The 12,363-nt window shown below is 43.3% G+C and overlaps 1 protein-coding gene across 2 annotated transcripts in view; it reads left to right on the forward strand.

Moving 5' to 3' along the window:
* The window catches only part of NBR1 (NBR1 autophagy cargo receptor), a 30,732-nt gene that overhangs the window by 290 nt on the left and 18,079 nt on the right, over positions 1-12,363 (forward strand). The window contains exons 2-8 of one of the 2 annotated variants that reach the window (XM_080976604.1): positions 1,920-2,030; positions 4,750-4,812; positions 5,929-5,947; positions 8,788-8,810; positions 10,359-10,562; positions 11,058-11,114; positions 11,841-12,049. In XM_080976604.1, coding sequence (XP_080832730.1) covers positions 1,929-2,030; positions 4,750-4,812; positions 5,929-5,947; positions 8,788-8,810; positions 10,359-10,562; positions 11,058-11,114; positions 11,841-12,049 — 677 coding nt within the window. In that variant the 5' untranslated portion in view covers positions 1,920-1,928. Of the gene's footprint in view, positions 1-1,918; positions 2,031-4,749; positions 4,813-5,928; positions 5,948-8,787; positions 8,811-10,358; positions 10,563-11,057; positions 11,115-11,840; positions 12,050-12,363 lie in introns of both variants that reach the window. The other variant, XM_080976605.1, reaches the window with a different exon arrangement.

The following is a 12,363-nucleotide window of genomic DNA, read 5'->3' on the forward strand; positions in this document are numbered from 1 at the left end:
CTTTGTGGTTATTGTGGAGTTGGTTTCTCTCTCGTGCCCTGTGGCGAGTAAAAAAAATTATCTCTCTGAGGCGACGGTGGGGGGGGGGAGCCCAAGTTGCTTCCCCGCCTTCATTTCTGCACCCTTTTAAATATGTTGTTGTGGGGGGGGGGGTTATTTTGTGTTTCGGTATCGTGTTTTTATTCTGTGAACCACCCCGAGAACTACGGATGAAGGGCAGTATACGAATTTAGATAATATTATTAATAATAAAATTTCACAGCTGGGTGAGTAGCCTAGCATCGCCTCGCCTGCTGCCTGCCAACCTATTTCAAATGCAGCCCAGAAACACCATGGAAGCCCAAAGGGATGTTTAGTGGTGGTAGGAGATATATAATATGTGTATGTGTGTAATGTATGTATATATATGTGTGTGTGTGTGTGTATATATAATATATTCATATATGTATATATGCGTGTGTGTCTATGTATAGATATATTTTTTGGGTGTGTGTGTATATATATATATATATATCTCCCATCCGCTAATACGTGGCTAATGATGATTGATCCCAATGCCCCCAAGCGCTGCTTGTCTCAGTTATGGTCTTGGAGTTTTCTCCCATCAGGCAAGTATGGTGTGTGGCAGTTGCGGCCTTTAAACTCAGGGTTGTTGGTGTTGTTTTGGCTTCTCTCGCCAAGACAGGCAACTAGGTCAGATGGGTAGCCGAGTTTCCGGTATGCACCCTGTAAGAATGCAATTTCCTGTGCTCAGGGATTTACTCCCAAGATGGTTCCCCCTCAGGAATCTTTGTAGTGTTCCAGTTAAAACATTATCTGTACCTGCATTGTTGTATCTGTAGTCCAGCTATTGCAGGACTTCTCCCCACCCCTTTTATCTCAGCTGTGTCATTTGTTTAACAGGTTGGGCTTCAGTCTGTGGGTCATATAACCTGTAATTGGGTTGTGTATGAACTAAGTAGTACAGTCTGTGCTCAACCGGGTTGAGGGGAGGGCAAAGGAGAGATCAATACCATTGTCGAAACAGAAGATATGAAGAGAAAAACAATAGCAAGAACGTCAACAGAGGTAGATGTACATAAACCCCAATGAAATCTGGTGTTAGAAAGTGTTTAAATAGTGGACTGGTGGCTGGAGTAAAAGGCATTTCTGATCTTGGAAACTGTTGGCATAACACAGTATTTTACAAAATGTTCATTATTTGCATTAGCAAGACACAGCTCTTGTTGAAATCCCTGTTTTTCAGTTGTCAATAATCTGAATTTCTTAAAAGTGTAGTTGGATTTGTTTATTTTTAAATAAGATGAGGTACTGGGTGGACATGATTACAGGAGTAAGAAATGTTAGTGGGTGGTGTTTAGTAAACTACTGTATATGGTCTAGTTTGTTTATGACGTTAGGAAAATTAGAGTCAGGTGACTGGAAGCACTAAATCATGCAAACAGCTGTTGAGAGATTATCTAGAATGAATCTGGGCGGTGTCTGTAAAAAAAGAAAATAAATTGAGTGAGTGGCAATACCTACATATTGGGCTGTTTAAAACCAAACAGCTTGGTGTAAAACCAGCTTTTTCTCTTGATAGCCTCACTTGAGACAGAATAAGTGTGTTACTTTATTATTTTACACTACATCCAGCTTTTCAAAAGTTATATACAAGTAAATCGGCCCAGTCAGAGTTCACTGTTGTAATATTAAAAGAGAAGCTGTGAGCAGGTACAAAGTGTTATTGCCTAAGCCCTGGGGAATCATGGTGCTTGGCTGGCTGGTGGGGGGGGACGGGACAGGGAGGGCTTCAGGAGCAGTAAGAAAAACTTTCAAGTAAACCAGAGCCCCAGCACCTCTTTTTCTGGAGGTGGTTGCATTCACTTCAAAGCATCCAAGCAGTTTAGATTTTAATTGCTTTCATTTTCTTTCCATAGTCCTGCGGCATGGATCCACAGGTAAATCTCAGTGTGACCTTCCAAGGTGACACACAGAGCTTCCTTGTGTCAGATTCATCTAATACCACATGGGCTGATGTGGAAGCCATGGTGAGTTGGATCTTTGATGGTTGAATACACTGAACAACACAGGGGGAAAAGTAGATGAATTTTCAAAATTAATATGTATAATGAAAGTTAACTCTGATTATCAGACTTCCACATTTTTGCTTGCCATGATTAGGGCTGGATGATTATATCGATATAGCATCCAAAACCGGTTTGATGTCCATATCATTATATTGGGTTCGTATTTTTGACCTGGCAATATATTGCAAATCATGATGTGTATGTGTGTCTGCTGTGCAAAATTAAGTGGGGAAAACTGTGAAACTAGCCAATGCTTCTACATGGCTCCATCCTTATTTTAGACATTGTGATATATTGGTATATCACAATGTTTAGCTGGTGATATATAGTCATATTGAAAACCAGATATCACCCACCCCTAGCCATGATAAGCTTGCCACTGCCTTCTGGCAAGCATGATAAACCCCAGCCCTTCTTCCCAATTAGGATCTGCAGAGGTGAGTGAGAATTGTCTGGCTCTTGATTCCCACCCCTTACCAACTCTTGAGATAGGAAAGAATACTAAAGGCTGTTTGGCTGCTGCCCTGCTAACATGGCTGAAGTGCCTCAGCCACACAGTGGCCAACCCAGCAACCCCTCATCAAAACTTTCCCATTTCAAACCTAATATAGCAGATTGTCCCTGACCTTGTGTGGAGACACAGTGCCAGATCAGTGACAAGGAAGGGGCAACCACCACTTTCAGCTTGCTTACCAAGGTTTGCCAAAGATGGTGAGTCCCTGGTGATGATAGCCATAAATGTAAATTGAGTTCCCATTTAACTTTCTGAATGTCATTTGTGTTCTGTTGGCTCCATGGGAGCAAACAAATGAGGTCTGGCACACAGGAACTTGGTAGGAACTTCATCAGGAGCTAGATGGGGATTGAGCTACAATCCAACAAGATGGACTTTTATTTGAGGGGAGAACCTACTAGGAAGCAGAGCTGATTACTCAGATCTGCTTGAAATACAGTGGTATCTTGGTTTAAGAACAGCTTAGTTTATGAACAACTTGGGTTAAGAACGCTGCAAACCCGGAAGTAGGTGTTTTGGTTTGTGAACTTTGCCTTGGAAGCAGAACATGTTCCACTTCCTGTTGACTGTGTTCCATTTGTAAATTGAGTCCCCCGCTGCTATGGGAAACCACGCCTTGGTTTAAGAAAGCTTTGGTTTAAGAACGGACTTCCAGAACGGATTAAGTTCGTAAACCAAAGTACCACTGTAGATCAGGACCTAGTATTGAAAGTGGCAGGAAGTGAACAGATCTCTGCAGTTCTACTGCTGAAAGAGAAGCCTGGCTGAATGCAAATCCAGTGTTGCTGTCTGTCACAAAGTAAAAGAAATGCCCACTTATTCTGCCTCTTGGCCTAGGGATAGTTTGGCTGGATTTTATCGTGAGCTTGCTTTGCCCTTTGTACACAGGTGTTTACTTTGCTTGTACACTACTGGCTTGCAGTGAGTGGAGCATTACATGATTGGTGCAAGGTACAGTTTCTCTGGAGAGTCTGGCAAATATTTTTGGAATATTACTTAGTCCTCAGATTCTCTGGAATTTCATACTGGCACTCTTGAGAATCTGTTATTATTTCTATTGCCTTGCTTGTAGCCCTAATGGCTGCAAGGAAAGGCTTAAAAACATGTGAGCAGCATCTGATGAAATCCTGGGCACTGGGGGCAGGGAGGATGGGCTGCTAAGCAAACTGTCCAGTGGTCAGCTCGGCCTCTTTCTCCCGTCGCCTGCAGAAGCTCTGTCCGGGCAGCCAAGCTGGCTGGCGCTGCCTCTGCCATGCAGCCCTGCACCACAGTGGGCGGCTGCAGTGACACGCCTCCTTCACACACCTTTGCTTGCTTACTTACCCCAAGATCGTTAATATTATTATTAGTATTATTATTAGTGTTTGTATTGTTTTGTGCCCCCAGAAGCTGAGTGCGCACGTGGAGGTAGAAGGTGGAAGGACAAAAATCCTCTTCCCTCTCTTTCTCTCTGCTTTCCCGCCAACATTTCTCCTCTTGTTCTCCCTCCAAGTCAGGCCATTGAGGAAATAGTTGTAATAATAATAATAATAATCTTCCTCCTGCCGCCGCCGCCCTGGTGCCCCTGTGGGCCAGAGAGCAGAGCAGACAAGTTCGCTCTGCCCACCCACTTCACGAAAAGCGGTGGTGGCTCTTTGTCTAGGCAGGGAGGAAGCCTGTTTCGCGCCACTGCTGCCAGCCCTTCGGCAAATGAGGCAGGCAGCAAACCGAGAAGGGGTGGGGATGGGGAGGAGGACTACTTGCCCCCCTCGCCTCTTCTTCCAGCCCCCCCCCCCCCCGGTGCTGCTTCTCTGGAGCCGCCATTGGCCGTTCTCTGCATATTGAACTTGCTGCCCTTTTCCCCGTGGGGCAATTGTGGGTCTGTGTGTGTGTGTGTTTTGGGGGGCAGCGGAAGGATGAGCAGCTTGGTGGTGTGTGAGCTTGTTTGTTGAGGAGCCTTCCCCACCCCGCTTTAATGCACACTATTTTTTATTTATTTTTTATTTCGCCTGCCCTTCCCCCGCCCCATTCTTCCCAGTGTGCATAGGAATTTGTTCACCCCCCCCAAAAAAATATAGTCTGCCCCCCCCCTCAAGGTCTGAGGGACAGTGGGCCGGCCCTCTGCTGAAAACGTTTGCTGACCCCAGGCATAGCAGCCTAGTTCACTGCACTTCCATTCTCTTGCAGGTGAAAGTCTCATTTGAACTGAATGATATCCAGATCAAGTACCTAGATGAGGATCAAGATGAGGTACATTATTTCCACAGTTCCTGTGTAGGGTCTGTTTTAAATGTGAAAGTTTGGGGAGGAAGCTTTACGGAGTCTGACACCATCAATTCTCTATAAAGAAACTTGCATCTCTTACAAAATAGTTTCCTTTCTCAATCAGTGAACGCTTGTTCTGTATTGGGTAATATTTAGTCTTTGGGTTCTCTCGATCTTGAAGCCTGTTTTAACAGAATGGGAATTCATAGGAGTCTGAGAATATCCTGAAATAAAATCTGCCTACAACAGGAATGGGGAACATGTAGCTCTCCAGATGCAGTTGAACCACAACGCTCCTTCAGCCCTAGAACATAATGTCCAGTGGTTGGGGATGATGAGAGTTGTAGTCTTAAAACATCTGCTGTGATATTCCTGTTGCATAAGGTGTACTGGCTCTTTTCCACTGTATGACGTTTTCTGTCTACATTGAATCAGTTGCACGTCACAAACTGAACACCACCCTCTAATGCCAATAGGCCTGGTCTTGCTTATCCCAGGAGAAGGGAGATGAGTTTTTCCATTTTTACCGGAAGTCATTTTTCTGTGTTCAGTGCATTCTTGTACCTGCCTCTCCGCATTTCTCTGTTGCTGAGAACTGACATGCTAAGATTCCAAAATGAGGAAATCTTGCTGGGCTGAGGAGAGGCTCAGTTGTAAGTTATTAGGCTAATTGGTATCATTGTCATTGTGTAGAGAACTTCAGAAGTGAAGTCTGTAACAGTCCTGCCCTAGAAGAGTGTCGTGGATTATGAAAAACTTTTATGTGTTGTGTTAGTGGGAGATTTGCAGCGTATAAAACTTGAATAAAGTCTGTCCGGTGTGTATCTGTTGCCCTGGGTCCAATCTCCTGAATCATAGCCTGGGTGGAGTTGCTGGGCTGGACAGTGCCTTAAAGTACGAACCTACTTTGTGGGGGGTGGTAAGGAGAAGGGAAGCAAGCTAATGATATGAAGGAGAGTGGCTAGAAACAATGGGAGTGGTGACAGAAGCCAGGCAACTGCTCTGAAATCCTGGATGAGAAATCCCCTTTTGATTTTAAGGTGGTGAATGTGACCAGCAACAGGGAATAAGCCTTCATTTGTGCTTGTTTTCTTTTCACAGGTGTCTGTCAATACCGCAGGTGAGTTTCTGTTGCTTACTTGTAACATCTGATGAGGATTATCAGCTGCATTTCTCTGAGTAAAACCTGCATTTTTATATCCTGTAAGGGGAAATTTGGGTACAAATAGTATTGCACTTTTTATGCCCAGGAGAACATGCCTCACTTTCACCACATAAAGAAGTCTGCATTTAGTGAAGTTATAGGGTTTTCCTCGCAGTTCTCCTGTACAGATAGGAAGTAGACTTTCTCACTGCAGTGTTCCTGGTTCCCTTTATGTAATTATACTTGAGACTAGCAGCCAAAGATTTAACTGGCTCGCTCAAATTAAAATGTCATACAGTTCCTGCTCTACCACTTTGGGCTCTCCACACAGCCTTTTTTTCCTACACCCTTCCTTGATGACTTTGCATTTCTGACTCCACTCCACTCATACAAAACAGTTGATTCCTTTCTGTTCAATGACATCACAGCAGCACAGCCAATAGCAAATGAGAGCAGGACTTGCAGGCAATAGGCAAGTGTCAGGTGTTTTTTTTTTTTTTTGTTTAGTCTCTTAGCATCCTATAAAAATTTTTATGCCCTTGTGAGTCAGTTAGGCTCAAGTATTTACACTGTTTAAGGTCTGAGAGTGCCAAATGCTTGGCTTTTAATAAACATTAGAATTGAATTAGAGCTGGAGACCGGAAATGACCAGACCCAAGTATGTATTAGGAATCGTGGGAGGTGTGACGTACTCGCTTATAAGCACCAGTAGTTAGCATAGGTAAATGCTAATTAAATTAGGCAGATTTATGAAGTTGTGTATTAGGACAGTAATCCTAGCCAATCAACGTGTTAATTGAAACGTCTAATTCTACTGGCTGCAGTTCAAAGCATCGAATGGTATATTGTTGCTGCTGCTGCTATGGAATAACCTGGCATGTTTTGCTGCTGCTGCTGCGAACTTCCTCCATTGTATTTTTTTATTATTATTATTTTTATAAATGATTTTTATTAAGGTTTCAATAAAAAGTTAGACAGAAAAACATGGGAAAAAAATACACAAATACACAATACATAATCCAAAAAAAGAAGAAAAACACAAAAAAACAAAAAGCAAAGAAAGAAACAGAGCAATTAAAAACAATATCACTTTTTCATTTCCATTTTTGAATTTACTTATTTTCTGGACTTCCTCATACCTCCCTCTTTTGTATTCCAGTCCAAATTGTTTGTCCAGCAATTTCTTTTCCACTTTTTTAATCCTAATCTTTAATCTTAATGTAATATAGCATTAAAATTTTACCTCTTAAGTACCAAATTTCTATTTCCTTAAACTTCTTTAATCCTAATCTTTAATCTTAATCTATCTATAACTTTATCCTGTATAGCTGGAAACCACTTATTTTCAATCCAACATCACTCTAACATTCTTTAATTTTGCAATGTTTCTGAAGATAATCTTTGAATTTCTTCCAATCTTCCTCCACCGACTCTTCTCCCTGGTCATGAATTCTACCAGTCATTTCCGCCAGTTCCATATGGTCCATCAATTTCATCTGCCATTCCTCCAGCATGGGAAGTTCTTGTGTCTTCCAATACTTTGCAATAAGTATTCTTGCTGCTGTTGTTGCATACATAAAGAAAGTTCTATCCTTTTTTAACACCATTTGGCCGACTATGCCCAGGAGAAAGGCCTCTGGTTTCTTGGGAAAGGTATATTTGAATACCTTTTTTAATTCATTATATATCATTTCCCAGAAAGCCTTAATCTTTGGGCACGTCCACCAAAGGTGAAAAAATGTACCTTCAGTTTCTTTACATTTCCAACATTTGTTATCGGGCAAATGATAGATTTTCGCAAGCTTGACTGGGGTTATGTACCACCTGTATATCATTTTCATAATATTCTCTCTTAAGGCATTACATGCCGTAAATTTCATACCTGTGGTCCACAACTGTTCCCAGTCAGCAAACATAATGTTATGTCCAATGTCTTGTGCCCATTTAATCATAGCCGATTTTACCGTTTCATCCTGAGTGTTCCATTTCAGCAGCAAGTTATACATTCTTGACAAATTCTTAGTTTTGGGTTCTAACAGTTCAGTTTCTAATTTTGATCTTTCCACCTGGAAGCCAATTTTCTTGTCCAATTTAAATGCCTCCATTATCTGATAATAATGAAGCCAGTCTCGCACTTTGTTTTTTAATTTTTCAAAACTCTGCAATTTCAGTCTATCTCCATCTTGTTCCAAAACGAACTTCCTCCATTGTAGACTCCAGCTTGTATGTATGCGTAAACAAACCATGTATCATAAAGACACCACAGACTGCACTGTGTCTTATTCCCAAAAGGAAACATGGACCCTGGTTAAGCTCCTGGAACCCCTGAAGTCTCATGCGACGTTTGGCATGCGTCGGTGGCATGTAATAATATATATTTGGGCCTCACTGACTCAGAGGCTATAAAACCCGAATACTTCCCAAACTGGAGGAAAGCTGAAATGTGTTGTACTCACACAATCCAGGACACTGCAATGGTTATTTTCTTTTCAAGTTGGAAACTTTTTTACATATAAGATTTGAAACTCAGGACATGGGTTGTGGTTTCATTGATAGCAGTCAGCATTAAATAAGTCCCTAAGTTCATGCATTGCAGAATGAATGTAGGAATTTCCCTTTCACATCCTTGAATGGGCCTTGAATTGGGGGGAAACGGGGTTTAACCCAGCGGCCAGAAGGAAACCTCGTGAGTAGCATACAATACATTCACGTAGCATAGGATTAATGTAGATGTTGATTTATAAAATGTGCAAAGGTGACTTTTATTGCAAGTCTGAATACAACAGAACTCACTGTGGCTTTCTCTCTCTTTACAGAGGAATACGAAGAAGCTCTTAAGGTAACGGATGTGATCAGCATTTATGGCTATTTTTGAAACAGTACAGCTACAAAATCCTGGGCATTCTTTGGTGTGGGAAGAATCTGTGGAAATCTCTTCCTTCCACATTTCTCAGGGTTGTCAGGTTTTACTGGTGGTTCTATTAACACCCTGTGCCTTAAGCTCATTGGGAGTGATGTTGTTATCTCTCGGTTGTAGGAGCATTGCTCCCACATAAATTTCATATCTGAAGCAGAATGGAGGCGGGGGCAAAGTTTGAAGGCCTCCTTCACTGGTACTTCTGCTTGTGAGACACTCTTGCTGCTGTCAAAAAGAATTTACATATTCTTCTAGCCAAAGCTTAGTGTAATGCTAATAGGCCTACCTTGCATGAAATCTGCGGGGGGGGGGGGAGACCCAGCGTGGCATCCAGTGCACTCATTTTTTTTGGCACAAGGATTTCTGTTTGCACCAACAAATTTAGCAAAGGAGGAGGTGGAGGGGACATTCTGTTGTACAGCCAAAAGTCATTGCACTGAAGGTTGCATATAACCTCCCCCCCCCCCCCCAAGTTTGTAGCTCAAGTATTTGCTCTGTGTCTGTCATGTTAAGCCTCGCAGGACTGTTCCTGTAATATTAAGCATGCTTGAGAAGATGGTGCTTGAGTCACGATGTTACTTGTACTTCAGTGTAGGTAAAAGCGGCTACACTTAACACACACTGGTGCATTCCAGGGTGCTGTAAAGTTCTTGCGAATCCACACTACAGTTTCGTGGTCACTTGTCTGTGCACTGATCTCCTCTTAGCTGGACTGCTGTAACTCCACTCCCAGTTGGCTCTCCAGTTGGCTCAGGACACATCTGCTAAGCTCCTCTTTTTCTGATATAACTCTGATCACATCACCTTTCCCGACATTCTTATGCGGGTTGCCTGCCATGCTTCAAGGTTCGAGGCCTCTCTCTTACCTATAGCACTTGGATTTGCAGAGTACATTGAAGCAAATTTTTTGTGGGTGGGTGTTTTACCCTCCAGGCCACCCTGTGTGAGAGATCCTTTTTACTGTTTCCATTTTACAGGCTGGCAGAATTAAAGCTGAGAAAAGTGAATTGGCCAAGGCAATGTGCATCAAAGCAGAATTGTTGGTTTGTCAATTTGCCCCATAAAGAGTCTTGTGGGCGCGCTGTCTGAATTTTGCCTTTCTCTTCTAGAAGTTAACCTTAGTTTGATCCTGGCCCCTGCTTTTGATGGATATTTTTCATTTCCTGACACTGTTCCTAGGGTTCATTTCTACATGTTTACCTTGCCAGCTACCTTTGGAAACAAACCAAGGCAGCATTCCTCAGCCTCAGATTCAGAACTTCTTGTTTGCTCTGTTTCTGAGGTTGTGTGCGTGTTCGTTTTATTCTAACTCCAAACAGCTGTGTTTCCCCTGAACAATAAGATTGACTGATTCAAGGTTCGCATGTGATTTTCATTTTTGGCTTTGCCTCTTTAAGAAAGCCCTGCACAGGATTCATGGGGGAGTGTGAGTGCATGTAAAAGTATATTTATTGCAAGCTCTTTCCTTAGATTGCAGTGAAACAAGGCAATCGGCTACAGATGAATGTTTATCAAATAAGCGCTCCTCTGGGCATGCCTACACAGCAAGCCCCCGAGAAGGCTGAGAAAACCCAGAGTCCCAGAGATGGGAGGAAGCCCCTTGCCCACTATTCCATGCTTGCTCGGACCTTGGCTCAGGACAGAGATACTGGAAGAGAGAATGAGAAGAGACAGGTAGGAACAAAAGATGTGTGTCCCTTGGGCCCCTGGAGCCATCCTGTTTACCTGATGCGCTAGAAGCATGTCAACATGTTATGCGCTTCCAACAGATAGTTATAACACAGCTCCACATTACACCCTCGCCAGCAGTGGCAAGCAGATATTCTGCTTCCTGTAAACTCAAAGCTGTGCTGTTGAGAAGGAGTGGGAGATGCTTGCTTGCCTCTGGCTTTTCCACGGCTAAGGCAACTGAACACACGAGACAAATGCTCAGAAACTGCTCTCCACAAGTAGAAAGGTGCTGCTTACATTCTGCTTTGCCAGAAGAACGAAACTCCTGTTCCTAGCGGGAAGTTGGTGTTCATCTTTCTTTTGGAGGAAAAACACTGTGTCCTGCTTCAAAGAATGCGTGTCGCTGTTTGCTCAGTCTCAAGTTAATTATGAACTGTGTACAAGGAAGTTGTGTGTTAAGTTGTGTGGCTGCATTTCTCCCTGTTTTTGTCTCCCCAGAGTGAGCAGCATCCCAGTGAGGCCCCTCCTGAGTGGTTCACCAGCTATTTGGAAAGGGTGAGTTCCTCTCTGCTCTTAGATTTCTATTTGTCTTTTCAGACCTTGGGGAAGGGGTCATTGGAGGGTTTCTCAAGCCAGACCATGAGAACCACAGATTTCCACACGCAAACACACACTTGTGCTTCCTTAACATAATGGAGCTTGGCCCGCAAGTTGAAATTTGACACCACGCTACAGCAAATTGCAGTCTGGATAAATATCCAATGCTTGGCTCATATTGTTAAGAGGGCACTTAGTTGATCTTAAGTGTTGTAATGGGTGGAGGAGTGCACTTGGTAATCAAAAGCATATAAATACAGTCATACCTTGGGTTGAAGTAGCTTCAGGATGAGTATTTTCGGGTTGCGCTCCGCGGCGACCTGGAAGTAATGGAGCGTGTTACTTCCAGCTTTCGCCGCTCGCGCATACGCAGATGCTCAAAATGATGTCATGTGCAGAAGCAGCGAATTGCGGACGTGGGTTGCGTTCGCTTCAGGATGCGAACGGGGCTCCGGAATGGATCCCGTTCGCAGCCAGAGGTACCACTGTATGGTGGTTGTCCTGGGTTCCATAACTGTGTGTGTTTGTGGCCAACACTATTTTGTTGTCATCAACCTACGTATGGCTTCCCAATCCTAGCGTATCTCTGCATGCACCAGTTCTGGGACAGGGGAGTGGAGCGGAAGTACCTTTTAGAGAAAATCTAGGAGACTTTGCTTATGGCGCACCTTTTCCCCTTTCCAGTTCCGGGAGCAAGTAGTTCAAGAGACCGTTGAAATGCTTGAACAGAAGCTAAGCGAGAAGCTCCTCCTTTCTGGCCAGCTCCCCAGCTCCTTGAGCAGTGCCACGCCCCACGCCCCTGCGAGCCCCTCTGTGCAAGGAAACCCCTTTGACTGGCTTCTCTCCTGCAGTAACTGTCAGGCCTCTATCGTGGGCATTCGCTACCAGTGCAGGTAGGACATGGGCAGAAGAGTGAAAATGCAAATCGTACAGCTGTGTTGGTTCTTTGTGTCCAGAATGTCCCAATTTGGCATCCAGAGATTCCAAGGGGAAAGCAAGGGGGGGGTGTAGTTATGTAAAATGTCAGAGTTCTAGTCCTTATGACCAAAACTATCCAAGATAAATATTGGAAGCATGTTCTATGGATTGGGAGAGGAATACAATGAACTTTAAATCCCCCTTTTCATTGGCACTTCTGACCTTTTTAAAAATTTGTTGTCTTCACCTCTTTGCCTTTCTTGGTTTTTTTATACTTTTAAAAAAATCT

The sequence above is a fragment of the Podarcis pityusensis genome (assembly GCF_964106645.2).
Source record: "Podarcis pityusensis genome assembly, chromosome: 13".
Taxonomy (NCBI): Eukaryota; Metazoa; Chordata; class Lepidosauria; order Squamata; family Lacertidae; genus Podarcis; species Podarcis pityusensis.